Source organism: Syzygium oleosum, unplaced genomic scaffold (genome assembly GCF_021117445.2).
Source record: "Syzygium oleosum isolate NSW1041296 unplaced genomic scaffold, Sole_v2.1 Sole_v2.14, whole genome shotgun sequence".
Classification (NCBI taxonomy): Eukaryota; Viridiplantae; Streptophyta; class Magnoliopsida; order Myrtales; family Myrtaceae; genus Syzygium; species Syzygium oleosum.
In genome coordinates this window covers 5,255,441-5,272,143 of record NW_026607498.1, presented here as the reverse complement: position 1 = coordinate 5,272,143, position 16,703 = coordinate 5,255,441, and the positions used below count along the sequence as shown (strand labels likewise).

At 41.6% G+C, this 16,703-nt stretch overlaps 1 protein-coding gene across 2 annotated transcripts; it reads right to left on the bottom strand.

Moving 5' to 3' along the window:
- Window positions 1-83: 83 nt before the first annotated feature.
- LOC115691800 (calcium-dependent lipid-binding protein-like) lies at window positions 84-6,663 on the bottom strand. 2 transcript variants are annotated; one of them, XM_056318092.1, is made up of 12 exons: window positions 6,171-6,663; window positions 5,416-5,517; window positions 4,926-4,976; window positions 4,114-4,234; window positions 3,691-3,812; window positions 3,436-3,534; window positions 3,101-3,181; window positions 2,932-3,017; window positions 2,071-2,296; window positions 1,591-1,755; window positions 440-885; window positions 84-344 (listed from the first exon to the last, which is right to left on the bottom strand). In XM_056318092.1, exons 1-11 carry the CDS (start codon window positions 6,273-6,275, stop codon window positions 499-501), a joined length of 1,545 nt encoding a protein of 514 aa, XP_056174067.1. In that variant the 5' UTR covers window positions 6,276-6,663; the 3' UTR covers window positions 84-344; window positions 440-498. The 2 variants fall into 2 exon arrangements, with proteins under 2 accessions (XP_056174067.1, XP_030474398.1); XM_030618538.2 differs by having other exon boundaries at window positions 444-885; window positions 6,171-6,662.
- Window positions 6,664-16,703: the final 10,040 nt, after the last annotated feature.

Sequence of the window (16,703 nt, the reverse complement as noted above, 5' to 3'; positions counted from 1 at the left end):
CTTTTTAGGATGGAAAAATCGTTTTTTTCTATGTAAGTATGGTCGTTTTTATTGATTGTAAAGTGAAACAAAATACACCAAAGTCCGAAAAATCATCTCATGAATTCTTTTTTTTCTATAAAACAAACACATCCAAAATCACACCCGCATCACAACAACAAATTCAGCAAGCAAGCGCCCCGACTCGGAACATGCTTCACGACAACAAAGGTATCAGAGAAAACATTGCAGCAGAAAGTGAAGCAGCATATCGTCCAGTCATGGATAAAACTCACTTATGTGCAGTATAACCAAGCCCTTATGCCAAGTGAGAACCAAGACTGCCCCCTACTCCATCCATTCACCTGCACGATTCGTCATGGAGAAACGAAAAATTGAAGATAAGTTCCTTTTCACTTCAATAACAACATAGTAACAGAGTAAGAAGCAAAGCTTGAACCAACCATCAATTTGCAAAAGCCTCCACACGAAATCACATCCCCCAGTAGCAGCGTGTGGTTACTGCAGGGGCCGAGAACTGCCATTTTCTGGAGTACTATTCACTGGGGTTGTGCTGCCGCTCCTCCTGCTCGAGCTCGAGTGTCCTGTAAAGCTCCGTCCCATGAACTTGCCTGCTTTGCTTAGGCCGCTTCCGACAGCTCCTAGCCCGCTCCCAACGAGCCCCACTCCTGCACCGATGCCGCTGCCAACGAGCCCAACTCCAGCACCAATGCCGGTACCAACCATCCCCACCCCGGATCCAACCAAGGATGCTGCTCCATCGAGTGCATCCATTGCACTTCCAATGACTCCAGCCTCTTTCAGCTTCCGTCTCGCCTCCATGATCAGCTTCTCTTCTTCTAGAGCTGCTAACTGTTCCTCCTTATTGAATATGTGATAGAAAAGCTGAAAGTCCAAACCGGCATAGAAGAGAAGATTAAAAGTCAAATGCACCTCAACGTTACCTTCAAGAAGGGTTATCCAAGCAGCGATGGCACCAGCATCAATTGAGAAAGGAAAAAAGAGAAACATCCTAAAGCACCAAGAAATAGTAAAACTAAATAAGCACCAGAGCTTCCACTTCTACGCTCTCATGGATCCAGAAACTTTATACAGTGGGACAGTTCAATAAATAAAAATGCAAACAAAATTTTAGGTCCACCACAGGTGGAAAAGAGAAATTTGCACATTCATTGTTAGACAAGCAGCATGTGCATTTGAGATTAATTTTCTGACTGTAATTATGTTTTACAATAGCAGTGGCTCAAATAATAACTCGATGTTTTGTGCTTGAAAAATTACAATGTCAAGTAATATTGGATAGATTTTATCTATGTATTAGAAATTAAATCTTTACTTATCTGCTGCAATTCTTAAACATAGTGGCAAGATGGAAAAACTGAAAAACTAGTGAGATAATGACTTGATTAAGTTCTTTTCTTTTTCAGAAATTTTCTAGGGCACGATGTGAAATCCTATTGACAACATAAAATAAATACATGCTTCTTACAAAAATCAGTGGGACAAGTCGCCCCCACTACTAGCCACATAGACCCATCCCTGGTTCGTGCTGAGTAACTCTTTAGTTAAGTCGTAAGATACAAACAGTACCTTAAGGGTAACAGTCCCTCTGTCCTTCTTGTCTTTTATTTTCAACATATCAAGTGATGGAAGCAATCTCACATTGACCTCAGTCATAGTCTCGGCTTCCAACTCAATCAAGGGCAATTTTGCAGTTCCTAACCGTTTGTCTTGTCCAATGTCCTCATCAAAAACCTGTTTGAGAAATCCATAAATGGATTATGGTTTAATACTAACAAATTTTATTTATCAGCATGAACACAATAAGATTTGTGTCTCTGCATCTGCATTTATCTGCGGATCTGAAACAGGTTCCTCAACATAACAGTGACAGCCAAATATTGGTTCACTAGCTATGATTCCATGTTTATTAGCTAGCAAGCCGCCACCTAGTGCTATTTAAGAAGGAAGACGATCTTTTTAATACATTTCTAGCATAGGTAAAAGTCTCTGAAAAAGGAGAGATTATGAGCGGAAAACCGAACAGAGACAAAGCAAACAAGTCAGAACCTCTAAGATTAGTGACTGCGTCTCCTTGTCTTCGACAATCAGATTGAAAGTTTGATCCCAAACTGGATTCAGGTTGTCATCAATAACCTTCGTTTTAACCTTGAAAAGAGGCCGGATGTAAACAACCGTGTACGGGTCAGATTTTCCAATCATCTCCATGTTCTTCAAATCATTTGCTTTTACTACCGTTACTGTAAGCTTGCCCTGTGGCTTCAGTTCTAATTCACTGCATCATAAGAAGGGTAATATTCAAACCAGGAGCAAATCAGTGAATAAGTATCTTCAAGAAAACAAACGCTGGAGATAGAAAAGGCTAGTGATATCTTTTCTTTTATAAGCAAATTGCACAAGCTACTACAAAGACTTATTCCTCCAAAATCAGCATCCAGTGAGGACAAACTCAGGCTAAACGGAGTCTATTGTGTGATATAGCAATTTCTACTTCACTACTTTGCCCTGTAAATGTAAGTCAAGAATACATCTGAACTATCATAACCACCCATAAACGGTAATAACAACTAATACTAGTGCCTGAAATGATGCATATTATCTTCAGCTTTGATATGTAAAATGCCTTTTTTTTCTCGTGATAAACTGATATGTAAAATGCTATATTGAAGAAGTCCTCACACAAAGAAGATAGAATACACCAACTACAAAAAAGGAAAGAGTTAGGTCTCTCTTCACTCATAAAAAAATGTTACAACCTCATAAAATTAAAAATTTATTCATCAACATGTAACCTCTCTCCCGTAATTAAAAAGTCAGTCAAATGTACCAGTAACCATCTGACCAAATTTTAAGTAAATATATATACTCTCAATCTAAAGACCAAGATGAGAAGGCAGATAGCTTATTTACCTTATATCTACAGGTATACCACCTAGCGGAACAACAATCCTGTGGGGCCATTGAAGTGTATCTGTCACAATTGAATTCACGGTATCCTACCATTTGCATGATATTACCAGAAGTCAACCTTTGCAAAAACCCAAGAACAAGTTTAGAGTTCTCTTGTAGCAAAACTCACATCGATCATGTCTGATAGTCCGGGAATGGCTGTGAGGCTTCCACCAACGGCTTTCAGGGTATAGTCAATTCTTGGCTCTGGCTGGTAAGTTGTACAAGATAGTTAGTGACTTTGACAACTAACTACTAGCAAAGTCTTTCTATACAAAAGGAATAGTTCACTGCAATGAAGATATTATTAATGCCCAGTACACTCAGATGAAGGGCAAATTAAGAAAGGGAGAACAAACAATATATCACGAAATGGAATAATGTTTAGTCAAAACCAACTATTCAAATAGACACCAACTTTAATGAATACTCGCAATAATGCATATTTCAATGGAAGATATGTACCTCAGAAAGTAGGGCAGCAACGACAGCAGAAATGCACGGGATCTCATCAGCCAGTTGGAAGATAACACGAACAACAGTGAAAACTTGAAGATCCTTTAACTGGAGCAATTGGTAATTTCCCAAATTAATTGTACTGAACCAATTCCTTTTCAGAAACTAAGAGCTGTGACGAAGATTTGACAGCACAAAATGACAGAATAATACTGTCACTAGAGCATTATTATCTTTAAATAACAAAAATCACGCCACTCCAACCTGAATGGGTATTGACGCTCCAAGTGCAGTTTGTACTGCTAAGACAATGCTGGGATCTCCTCCCCATCGAAAGTCAATATCCATAGTAATTTGACCTTCTTTAAGACTCTGAACACGTATACCTACATTGTTCAATTTACAAATAAAAGAAAGGTGAGCAATAATGCACCCCCCAAAAAACAACATATACAAGGAAATGAAGAAAAGGAATTACAAGAAATTACATTCAACATGAATTACTAATATCTTATACAATTATATAGGTTATGTCATAAACTTTATAGTGACGAATAGGTGAATCTCCACACATCATGTACGAGACATTATAATGGCTGCAAGCTTATGTCATGGCTGAGAGAGCAGCAAATCTAAGTAAATAAAAATGTTATGGAGAAAGGACCCCATATATTTGTTGATTCATACCTTCTATTTTTGGTGCCACGGTTCCAAGAGACAGCTTGCTGAACTTCAATGAAGTTATTCCTGGAGGTCGGTAGTCTTCCAATAATGGTTCAACAGATTCCTTAATCACTGCTGTTGCAGCCTGAGAACAAAGACAAGAATTTTTACTAAAGAATTTGTAAGATTGGGCCATGGTATAATCACACAGCACCATTTCTCTGTTATCGACCCCTTGCCCTCAATTCAGTGGTCAGTTCCCTCTAATATCATTCTCCCCGTTTTCTAGTAGGATTGATCCTTCGGAAGGTAAAACATGCACAACATGCATACCAAGCATATCCAGAGATCCAACTCCAATGTAGGCTGTCATGATTCAAACTGTTTATCAAGCAAAGCAAACAATCTAGATCTGGATTCTGGGTTCAAAAATGAAGCTTCATTCGAAGAAAATTATTAATTACAACATTTAACTAATCTTCAAGGGGACAGACACCATCAGAAGCATGCTGATAGGGAGTTTTCAATGGCTTATACATAAAATTTTCTTTCTCGACACATATCTAAAGATCAGTAAATAAGGGGAGAAAAAGAAAATAACAACCACTGTGAGAAAACATAAGCAAACAGTTCACACACTCAAACCAAGCTAGCTTTGTTCTTGTCACTGGCTGAGAAAGGTTGCATTGACAAAGATCATATTGAGTGTTAAAGCATCACAAGCTTGTGCTGCAAAGTAACAATTCCAAAAATCTTATTTACTAGGAACGAACAGAAAATGCGGGTTATTTTAGTAACGTTCAGATCAGCAAAGGCAAAGAAATAGAACACATTACCTCTGCAACATATGGCCACAGTTTGCTGAGTTGCTTGTTTAGCCATTTAGCCTATGAAAAAGAAGGCAGATACACCATATTATAATAGAACAGCCAAGTGTAAAAAAGAACAAGAATATTAAATGAGTCTGCTTCTAAACAAGTACCATATTGAAGAGGTTCAATTGAGATTCAGAGCAACATATTCTAAAACACAAATAAGTCACTTTATCGACATTTGCAAATCTAAACAAATATATACTTATCCACCACCGCATTGACTAGCTAAGCATTGCATGACTGTTCAACTGATAACTACGAATTTCTTCGAAATGTTTCAAAAGCTTTTCTCTGGTCAACATCTCCTACACGATTATATGATAATAACATATGTAAACATAGGTAATGGACATAACTGACAGAGGAATCTGCGGTTTAATGTAAAGAAAAAATTCCATAAATTTCATCAATCTTAAGAACATGTCGAGATGCGTGAGAGGTGAAAACCAACCTGCTCAAATTCTGGAAAAGATATCCATTCAGGAAAGTTATCACTGCAAATCTTCTTCAAGTCATTTCGATCAAGAGAACCCAGTAGTTTGATATCCATAGCCTGTGAAAGGATGTACAATAGAGCACGATCAATAACTAAGAAAAATCTGGCTTAATCAATAAAAAAAGCCATAGTCAGCGAAGTTTCAGCATCTATAAAAAATGACGACGCATTTTGGCATAAATAGAATGCTAGAACGCCACAATGCACCAACAGCTGAAGCTTGTGGAGGACTGCCAGTTGCCTGTGCTTGATATTCAGGCAAATCAGGTGCTTGATTCTATCTTCCCATGCATGATATTGCGATGAATTGTGAATTTAGTAGCCCCGTGAATACTTCCGCTTCAGAATATCACTTAGGATTTGGCATAAGCCGTATAGGACTGCATCAATTGCCCGTAGTTGGCAATTATGCAAGCCACAACACTGCCCCTCGAGCATTTCACGTTAAGTTAAAACTACATTCTAATTCCGACTTCCGTCAAGCATTTCACGTTAAGTTCATCAAAGCAGCATTAATGGACTGCCTACTATGACCAACTCAAACTGCCATTGAATCAGACACCGATACAACAAAATCCAACTTCCATCCCAACTCCAACTTCTATCTCGCATTATTTCACATTAAGTCCAGCAAATGCAACACGACGAGCAGACGACCGCGATCAAATCAAATCGCCACTCAGCGAAACGAAATCTCCGGCGGGTTTTACCTTGGCAATGCGCTTGGCGCTGCGATACCGCATCATGTAGCTCCATCCGAACATCAGCGCGATGCCGACCACGGTCCCCATGAAAAGTCCCGACGTCAGCCCCATTCTCCTCTCTCTCTCGCTCTCTCGAACCGAAATCTCAAAAGACCGCCAACTTCTCCGAGAAGCCAAGCCAACGCCGCCGCCGCAGGAAACGAATCAAACCAAAGCCGACGGACGTATCGATGATCGGCGGAACGGCGACTTGGATCGGATTGACGGTAGAGGATCGACAAGAAAACAAAGAAGATGAAGAAAGCGATGGCTCCTCCGTCACTCCGCCGTGGACTCTCCGCTCACCGGCTTGCATGAACGACGAGACGGAACGAATCGATGCCGCTTCGCTCCGCCGTCGCTCGCAAAAAGCTCCGATCAGTTTTTCGCCTCCGCGGAAAGGGAATGCGAGTCGCGGTGAAGATGACGAGGGAGGGAAAAAGTGCGGATGCAGAAGATGGAGAAAGCAAGAAGAACACCCGGGGGAAGTGTTTTCTTGTGCAGTTGATTACTTATGGAAATTAATTAATTAGTTAACGGGAAAAGGACACGAACCGTTTCTGAACTTTGACTCAATGTATAATTTGATCTCTAAATTTTTAATTTATTCAATATAATCATTGAAATTTAATCCTATATTCAATGAGGTCCCTAAATTTTTAATTTTTTTAATGTAGACCCTGAACTTTTTATATATATATTCAATTTAGTCCCTAAACTTTATAAAAATGTTCAATGTAATCATTTCATTAATTCAAGTTCATGAACTATATTGTACATTTTCATATAGTTCATGGACTAAATTGAATATGTACCAAAAGTTCAGGAATCACATCGAACATTAGGCTAAAGTTCAGGGATTACATTGAACAAATAAAAAGGTCAGAGATCAAATTGTACATTGAGCCAAAGTTCAGGGACTGTTTTTGTTATTATCCCTTTAGTTAATTGATTAATTTCTTTTATTGGGGGTCCGTATCGTGAAGCGGACGACGCCGTTTTTCCGGGTCACGTAGCCAATGCGTAGAGGTGCCGTGGGGACCGCAGATATCGCCGTTCGTTTTTTCGAATCAAATCCAACGAACTCTCTCGATCGGGTTGACTCCATTTTTGGAAAATACATTTTCTTTTTTTTCTTCTTTTTTGGGTAAATTGAAGTACGTTTGCTTCTGGTGTGCACGTTGACCGCAGCATGCAAATAAGCCTGTCCGGAATTACTTTTTATTTTTTAGTTTTTTTTTTGCTTCTTTCTTTTTAGATTCGTCGGTGCATTGCACATGCACTATGCCCTTTTTCTTTTTTCTTTTTTAATTTTGAGCAATTGAGATTTTGATGGTACAACTTTTGATGCGTAAGTGGATGTTTGATGATTTTGGAAAAACTGAATAATACTTTAAATTTTAAGATAAAAGTAAAAGAAAAAGGGCAAATGTCACCGAAAATCGCAAACTATGCACACTGCGACACAAATACTCTAACTTTTATTTGATTCATCAAAAAACCTTAAACTTGGCCGTTATGATACAAATACCGCCGACATTTTTTGGATCATAAAAAAATCCAAACTTATATCATATGTGATATATATATCCCTCTATTATAGTTCCATCCAATGTATATTTGTCACATTGATATAAGCTCGAAATTTTTTCGAGTCATAATGGGTAAGTTTAGGGTTTTTAGCTACACAAATTTCTTTTTTGGTGATTTGCCTCACAATTGACATAATTTGAGATCTTTTGAGGTATTAATTTAAAAAAAAATTGTTACAAAACATCCAAGGTGTTCTTTTTTGGTGATTTAGGTCACAATTGACATAATTTGAGATCTTTTTGAGGTATTAATTCAAAGAAAAATTTGTTACAAAACATCCAAGGTGTCCTTTCTTTGATGGGTGAAACGACAAGACGTCGTGCTTGTTCCGACCTTGTGTGTTCCAATGCTAAGGAAACGACGAGTTCTAGGGAGCAAACGACGAGCTCACAAGTCATTCGGACAATGTGAAAGAGCCTAAGGAGGCAAAAACCGTCTGTCTTTGCTCGACTTTGAATCCATCGCAAGGTCATCAGGAGCTCCGTAGAGGACACGATTAAGAGGTTGGCTTGAGATGAAGCGGGAGTCAGTCACAATGGCAATGCCTCGATCTCTAATGACATTGATCTTGCTTGATTTCGGGCTATTTCACGGTATCAAGTCGGGCCGACTTAGGGTGCCGTCGGCCGAGCTTCGCCTAAGCGGCCCATCTTAGCTCTCAATCATCTTCGAGTCAAAGATCATTGAAAAAAGGCACACCCCCTTAAGTGTCCTAACAATACGGGAGGCCCCGATGCCTCCCTTATGGAAACGGCGACGACTCAGCTAAGACTTGGTCTTTGTTATTTTGTTCATCTAAGTGGGAAAATCGATTAATGTCACCTTAAGCTAGAAACTGCATGAAACCTAAGCCAATACATCTCTCTCTCTCTCTTCAAAACCTTACAAACTATATATAGACTTTCTTTTACAGAACTGCTACACTCAATGTAAATTCATGAATATTTCAAATAGAGGTGCAAGGGATTCAAGTTACTTCGTGAGCTACTTGAGCTCTGTTGATATATTCGGCTTTTTTTAGGTTCAAGTAGATCGGATACTTAACTGAATCGAGTTCGAACTTGTAAAATAATTCGCTCGACGAGGGCTAGGCCCTGTGCTGCGAGAAGGTCAGGCGAGCTCATGAGAATTGTTGGAAATATAACGCGGAAACGACATGATCTTGCAAATTAAGTCAATGCAAAAATACCAGAGAAATAAACGAGGAACGATAAAGGACACCAGAGATTTACGTGGTTCGGTCCGAATATCGGTACCTACATCCACGAGGAGAGCCAGCAACAAATAATCCACTATAATCGGAGAATCAGAGTTACAAATCGCTCAAACGCTCGAGTGTTTCCCACACCTAGATTTAAGCCAAAACCCAAAGTGTTTATGAATAAACAACTTAATTGGACAAAATAAACTCACTGCACAAATCACCGCGTGTTGAAGCCCAAAGCGAAACACTCTCGTATGATCGAAAAACCAAGAACGACCGTACGTTCTTTTCTTTTGTTCTCGTGCGGCGCTTCTTCTCTGAGGGCTTCCTGGACGTTCGCGGCTAGTGCGGCTCATCTCAATACCCTATTCTGTTCGGCAAAATATATACATGTGGCAGTCCTCCTTTTCTACGTCTCTAATAGAAGAAGTCCGCGTACGATCTGCAGAAGATAAAAGCAAAAGAACCCTTGCTTTCTTTCTTGCTCAAATAATGACTATTTTACCCCCACAAGAGAAATAGATATAATAAAATAACGGCAAAAGAACATTACAAGTGCCATAACTTGTGTACGGCGCTCACTTTAGTGCCATAACTTTTTTTTGGATCACTTTAGTGCTAAAATTTTTGAAAAAACGATCACTTAAGTGCTAAAATTTTTGAAAAACGATCACTTAAGTGCCAACTCTCCTCTTGCATACCAATTTTTCGCGGAAATCCGACGTGGCATTTTTTTATTAATTTCGAAGGCCGACGTGGCTCGCGGAGTCTCGCCGGAGATTGGCACTTAAGTGATCGTTTTTCAAAAATTTTAACACTTAAATGATCGTTTTTCAAAAATTTTAGCACTTAAGTGATCGTTTTTCAAAAATTTTAGCACTGAAGTGATCCAAAAAAAAGTTATGACACTTAAGTGAACGTTTTTCTTCCGACTTGGCACCAAAGTGATCCGAAAAAAAATTATGGCACCAAAGTGAGCGCCGTACACAAGTTATGGCATTTATAGTGTCCTTTTGCCATAAAATAACATGTGCCCATATTTTGTCTTTTAGTGGTCTTCTCTATTTGCGTCGCCGTGAGCCCCACATCCGAAATCAACCAAATTGAAAAGTTAATTTGTTACGCAGGCTTAAGCTCGAGACATAAATTCAACAATTCTCCACCTTGGCTCGATGTTTATAGCCAAGTCATAGTGCTCATCTTTCATGCTGCTCTCCCAACGCCCCGACGGGCGCTCACTCTCCACTGACGCCAATTGTGCTCAAGCAGAGCTTGAGCTTCGCCAAAGGAACATGCTTAGTCATCATGTCCGTTGGGTTCTTCTCTGTCGCAATCTTTTTAACAATAACTACACCCTTCGCTAAGACATCTCGGATGAAGTGGTACCTGATGTCGATATGCTTCGTTCGCTCATGATAAACCGGATTGTATGCCAGATATATCGCACCTTGGTTATCACAGTGTATATCAACACTTTTCTGATCTAACCCAAAGTCCGAGAGCAAACCTTTTAGCCATATCGTCTCTTTCGCTATAAAAGTCAATGCCATGTACTCTGCCTCAGTCGAAGACAAGGCAACGTGATCCTGTAAGGATGCCTTCCAACTAACTGCACCACCTACTAGCGTAAATACGTATCCTGCTAAAGACCTGCGTTCATCCAAGTCGCCTGCGTGATCCGAATCCACATAACCAGTGGCCTCACTGCCATTATTGTCCCTTTGGTACACAATTCCAACGTTTGCTGTCCCCTTCAAATATCTGAGGATCCACTTCACAGCTTCCCAATGAGCTTTACCAGGACGCTTCATATAACGACTAACAACGCTCACTGCTTGTGAAATATCAGGCCTAGTGCATACCATAGCATACATAATACTACCCACTGCACTAGAATAAGGAACACGGGACATATGCTCCTCCTCCTCCTCAGTTTGCGGTGATAACTTATCTGAAAGTTTAAAGTGCATCGCCAAAGGTGTACTTACAGATTTCGCTGACTGTATATTAAATCGTGCAACAATCTTCTCAATATATTTCTTCTGAGAAAGACGTAAAATTCCTACAGTCCTGTCACGCAAAATCTCCATACCCAAAATTTTCTTTGCAGCACCTAAATCTTTCATCTCAAATTCAACACTCAATTGCCTCTTCAGCATAACAATATCAGAGATGCTCTTAGCTGCTATCAACATATCATCAACATATAGTAACGGATATATCAAAGTCCCATCCTCCAATCTCCTATAGTAAACACAACTATCCATCTGGCTTTTGGAATAGTTCTGACTAGCCATAAAAGAATCGAAACGCTTATACCACTGCCTAGGAGACTGTTTCAGCCCATATAAAGATTTCTTCAATAAACAAACATGATCTTCCTTACCTGGAATAGCAAATCCCTCTGGCTGCCTCATGTAAATCCGTTCCTCCAACTCACCGTGAAGAAACGCTGTTTTCACATCTAACTGCTCCAGCTCGAGATCCTGTGCAGCAACTAAGGCAAGTAAAACACGAATAGAAGTATGTCTTACCACAGGAGAGAACACCTCGTTGTAGTCAATGCCCTCCCGCTGTGTATACCCCTTCGCCACAAGTCTCGCCTTATATCTCGCTGCCTCGACACCGGGAATGCCCTCCTTCCGTTTAAAGACCCACTTGCTACCGACAATCTTCTGGCTCTTAGGTACTTTGACCAACTCCCATGTCTGATTCCGATGAAGTGATTCCATCTCTTCACTCATAGCCCCTATCCATTGCGACGACTCAGAACTCGCCATCGCCTCAGAGTAAGACGAAGGCTCATCTGTCTCCACCTCGTCACCTGCATAAGCAATATCTGTATAACCATAACGTACCGATGGTTTAATTTGCCTTCTCTGTCTACCCGCGGCTATAGTGTGCTGCGGCTCTGCTGATTGTTCATTATCACCAACTTCAGGAACTGCGGCCTCATCTGCAATCTCAGCTTCTGTTACCTTCGAGGTCTCCGGAGTTTCCACCTGAATCTCCACCTCACTACTGACACTACGATCTGTCTGCTCTGCCGGTTGTGTCTCAAGACCCCTCCTTTGAAGCATTGCAGTCTCGTCGAAGATCACGTCTCTGCTGATTAGAAAACCGGGTGATCTGGGATTAGTGCACCACAACCGGTAGCCTTTCACCCCATGTGCATAACCCAGAAATATGCACTTCTTCGCCCTCGGCTCAAGCTTACCATCACTCGCATGAGCATATGCAGGACATCCGAATACTCGTAATCCGGAGTAATCAACAGGTTTCCCCGACCATACTTCCTCAGGAGTCTTCTACTCTATAGCAGATGATGGAGATCGATTAACCAAGTAACATGCCATGTTCACTGCTTCGGCCCAAAATTCCTTGCCTATTCCTGCATGCGAAAGCATGTTCCGAGCTCGCTCCAGTAAAGTTCTGTTCTTCCGTTCTGCAACGCCATTCTGCTATGGTGTCCCGGGCACTGTGTGGTGTTTCACAATCTCTTCTTTCTTGCAGAACTCGGTAAAATCTTTACCACAGAACTCCATGCCATTATCGGTTCTCAGGCACTTGATCTGTTTATCTGACTGCTTCTCAATCAATGCCTTCAACTTCTTGAACCAATCAAACACATCATATTTGTGCTTCAGAAAGTGAACCCATACCTTTCTAGAGTAGTAGTCGATAAATGTCAACATATATCGGGCACCTCCTTTCGAAGAAACCGGAGATGGGCCCCAGACGTCTCAATGAATGTACTCAATCGGTCGCTTGGTCGAATGAATAGCTGTTGTAAACTTAATCCGACGCTGCTTCCCAAAGATGCAGTGCTCACATAAGTCCAGCTTCCCTGTCTTCTGACCCTTCAACAACCCCCTATCACTCAGCATCGTCATACCTACCTCACTCATGTGCCCCAAACGCATATGCCATAACTGAGTCAAGTCAGAATCTGACTCACCTGATGAAACTGCAGCAGCTCCTGTCACGGTCTCTCCCAATAGATGATAGAGAGAACTCACTTTCTTCCCCTTCATCACTGTCATGGCACCTCGAGAGACCTTCAGCACTCCACCTTCAGCGGTGTACTTACACCCGATATCATCGAGTGTCCCCAGAGAAATAAGGTTCTTCTTGAGCTCTGGTACATGTCTCACGTCTGTCAGTGGGCGCACCACCCAGTCGTGCATCTGAATCCGAACTGTTCCTATCCCCACAACATTGCAGGTTGCATTATTCCCCATCAGAACTCTACCACCATCTGCAGTCTGGTAAGTAGTAAACCAGTTCTTATGAGGCGTCATATGATAAGAACACCCATAATCTAGCACCCATTCGTCTACTAACGAACCAGTAGTCACACACAAGACGGCCTCTGCATCACTAGTGCTCTCCTCAGCAACGTTTGCCACACTGCTTGTGGCATTCTGCTTGTCACCTCTATTTCTTCGCTTCGGACAATCTCTCCTGATGTGCCCCTCCTCGTGACATTCAAAGCACTTCACGCGTCCTTTAGACTTTCTATTGCGTGACTTTGACCTGCTTTTACCTCTGCTGCTACTGGACCCTCGATGTTGTTCTCTACCTCGAATCACTAGTCCTCGCGCTACATCCTGCGCTAGACTGTCATCTCGCAACTTCCTCTGCCACTCTTTAGAGAACAATGCTGACTTTACCTCTTCCGAGGTAATCGTAGTACGCTCTTGGAGTAGTGAATCAGTAAAGTGCTCCCATGATTCAGGTAAAGAAGCCAATAACATCATGCCCTGTTCCTCATCATCAAGTATCTTACCGACGTTCTTCAAATCCATCATGAGTTTATTAAATTCATCTAGGTGGGATCTGATCGACGTACCTTCAGTATATCGAAATTGAAACATCCTCTTCAACATGTACAAGCGATTGTTCAAACCCTTCGTTACATAGAGTGCCTGTAATTTTGCCCACAATGCTGCGGCATCCTTCTCCTCAACCACCTCTACTAACACTTCATCCGATAAATTCAGCAGGATTATACTCTTTGTTCTCTCCATTAGGTCTGCTTTATCAGCTACTTTCATTATAATGGGTAATCCATCTTCGCCATCTAATGCTTTGGCCAAACCTTGGGTTGTCAATAGCGCACGCATCTTGACGCTCCATAACCCAAAGTTGTTCCTCCCGTTAAACTTCTCAATCTCAACTTTCGCTCCAGACATAATTGCAATAGCAGAATTTCCAGATAATAATCAGACAAGCAGAAGCCCCAAATCACAATCTAGAAAATCCAACCCTCAAGCTCTGATACCAATTGTTGGAAATATAACGCGGAAACGACAGGATCTTGCAAATTAAGTCAATGCGAAAATACCAGAGAAATAAACGAGGAACGATAAAGGACACCAGAGATTTACGTGGTTTGGTCCGAATATCGGTACCTACATCCACGGGGAGAGCCAGCAACAAATAATCCACTATAATCGAAGAATCAGAGTTACAAATCGCTCAAACGCTCGAGTGTTTCCCACACCTAGATTTAAGCCCAAACCCAAAGTGTTTACGAATAAACAACTTAATTGGACAAAATAAACTCACTGCACAAATCACCGCGTGTTGAAGCCCAAAGTGAAACACTCTCGTATGATCGAAAAACCAAGAACGACCGTACGTTCTTTTCTTTTGTTCTCGTGCGGCGCTTCTTCTCTGAGGGCTTCCTGGACGTTCGCGGCTAGTGCGGCTCATCTCAATACCCTATTCTGTTCGGCAAAATATATACATGTGGCAGTCCTCCTTTTCTACGTCTCTAATAGAAGAAGTCCACGTACGATCTGCAGAAGATAAAAGCAAAAGAACCCTTGCTTTCTTTCTTACTCAAATAATGACTATTTTACCCCCACAAGAGAAATAGATATAATAAAATAACATGTGCCCATATTTTGTCTTTTAGTGGTCTTCTCTATTTGCGTCGCCGTGAGCCCCACATCCGAAATCAACCAAATAGAAAAGTTAATTTGTTACGCAGGCTTAAGCTCGAGACATAAATTCAACAAGAATCATCCGCATGAGCTGCAATTGATACTGAGAGATCGATGTCGAAAAGGCAGCAATCCTGACGGTGCTCAATTCGATCTTGAACATGCTCTTCTCGGTCGACCTGGCGCGCCACGGCAACGTGGGTTCCTGTGGGAGTTCATGGACCTCGTCTAGGGGGTCCTGGAAGAAGCAGGGAGGCCGATTGTCTCGAACTTCTTCCCGGCACTAAGAGCTTTTGGCCTGACAGGATTGAGCCGAAGGATCTCGGGTTACTTCAGAGAGTTCTTGCGATTCTTGACAGAATCATAAGGAGAGAGGACCAAATCGAGGGCGTCGGCAATTGCACGCACACCGAGCAAGGACATGCTAGATTCTCTGATAATTTTGAAAGAGAGTTCATTGCCGGTAGATACTTTAGTCTTAATGTGTTAATCTCTTGGCTTTTAGCATACTGTGTGTACGACATATTGGGTGGACCGCCCAAGATGGGCCAAACCCGGCCCGTGAGCCACAAGGGCCCATGAGGTAGTTATTTGTCTATCTATAATAGAAGGCACCCCTTGGAAAACAGACGTGATTTTCCATATATGCAAACACACTCTTTTGATACAACGTCTTCTCTATTTTCCTTCGGAACGCACGTGAGTACGAAAGACGATCGAAGAACTCTCAAGCGCAAAGTGGCACTTAATCTGTAACAATACCAGGTATGTTCGTTGTGTGATATACCTGTACGATCGGTAATATAAGTTGATGGTCCTCGGGCACGTTTTTCGCATTGATCGAATTCGTTCCGAATATGTTTCGAACGCAACGATCGGGGATTGAGTTTTCCCAACATTGGTATCAGAGCCCGTTTACTTGTTTCCCGATCATGCATATGTATCGTCTGAAGTGTAAACTGCTTGTTTTTTCGTTTTGGCCTTGTTTTTGCTTGTTTTTTTCGCGTCGCCGAACTGTTCATGCATGTTTTGATTTTTGTTTTTCGTCAAAACTTGAATTTTATTGTATAAACAGAAAGGGCTCGTCGAGACGAGCAAAATGATGGGCGGCACGTCGCCGGAGGACGCCGCACGCGCCCTCACGCGTCGTCAAGGGCAGTGCGCGCGACGGCGCGTGCGTACCATGCGCGGCCGTGCGAAACGGAGCGTCGGTCGCCGCTAATCGCCGATGATGACGTCATCGTGACGTCATCAGGAGCGGACCCATTGACCCGACCCGACCCGGTTGACAGTTGACTCGACCCGATTGACCCAACCCGGATTGACCGTTGACCCGACCCGGTTGACCGTTGACCCGATCCGATTGACCGTTGACCGAACCGATTGACCGTTGACAGGTCAACGGTCGGACCGGTCAAACCGATTGAACCGGACCGGTTCAAACCGGCAGAATGACCCAGTTATTTCTTTCGGCCCGTTCGAGCTCATTTGAACTCCGATTTGGGGGTTCTTGGTATCGACGTACTCGTATCGGAATGCTCTACGTTATGATGTATTCATATTACATTTTTGCTGCACTTATGAATGTGAAAATGCACGATAAACCCTATGTACACGTACTTAGGGGTATATTCTTTGGCATTTTCTCTAGTATTTCTCTATCATTTTTTGAAATACAAGTGCTAGATCATATATATATATATATATATATATATATATATATATATATATATATGAATAAGCATTCCTTAT

Coding starts and splice junctions, on each gene's coding strand:
- LOC115691800 (XM_056318092.1), bottom strand. CDS start 6,275: ATGGGGCTGACGTCGGGACTTTTCATGGGGACCGTGGTCGGCATCGCG. Junction 3,182..3,435: donor TTGCTGCCCTACTTTCTGAG/GTACATATCTTC, acceptor ACAACTTACCAG/CCAGAGCCAAGAATTGACTA. Junction 3,018..3,100: donor GACTATCAGACATGATCGAT/GTGAGTTTTGCT, acceptor TGCAAATGGTAG/GATACCGTGAATTCAATTGT.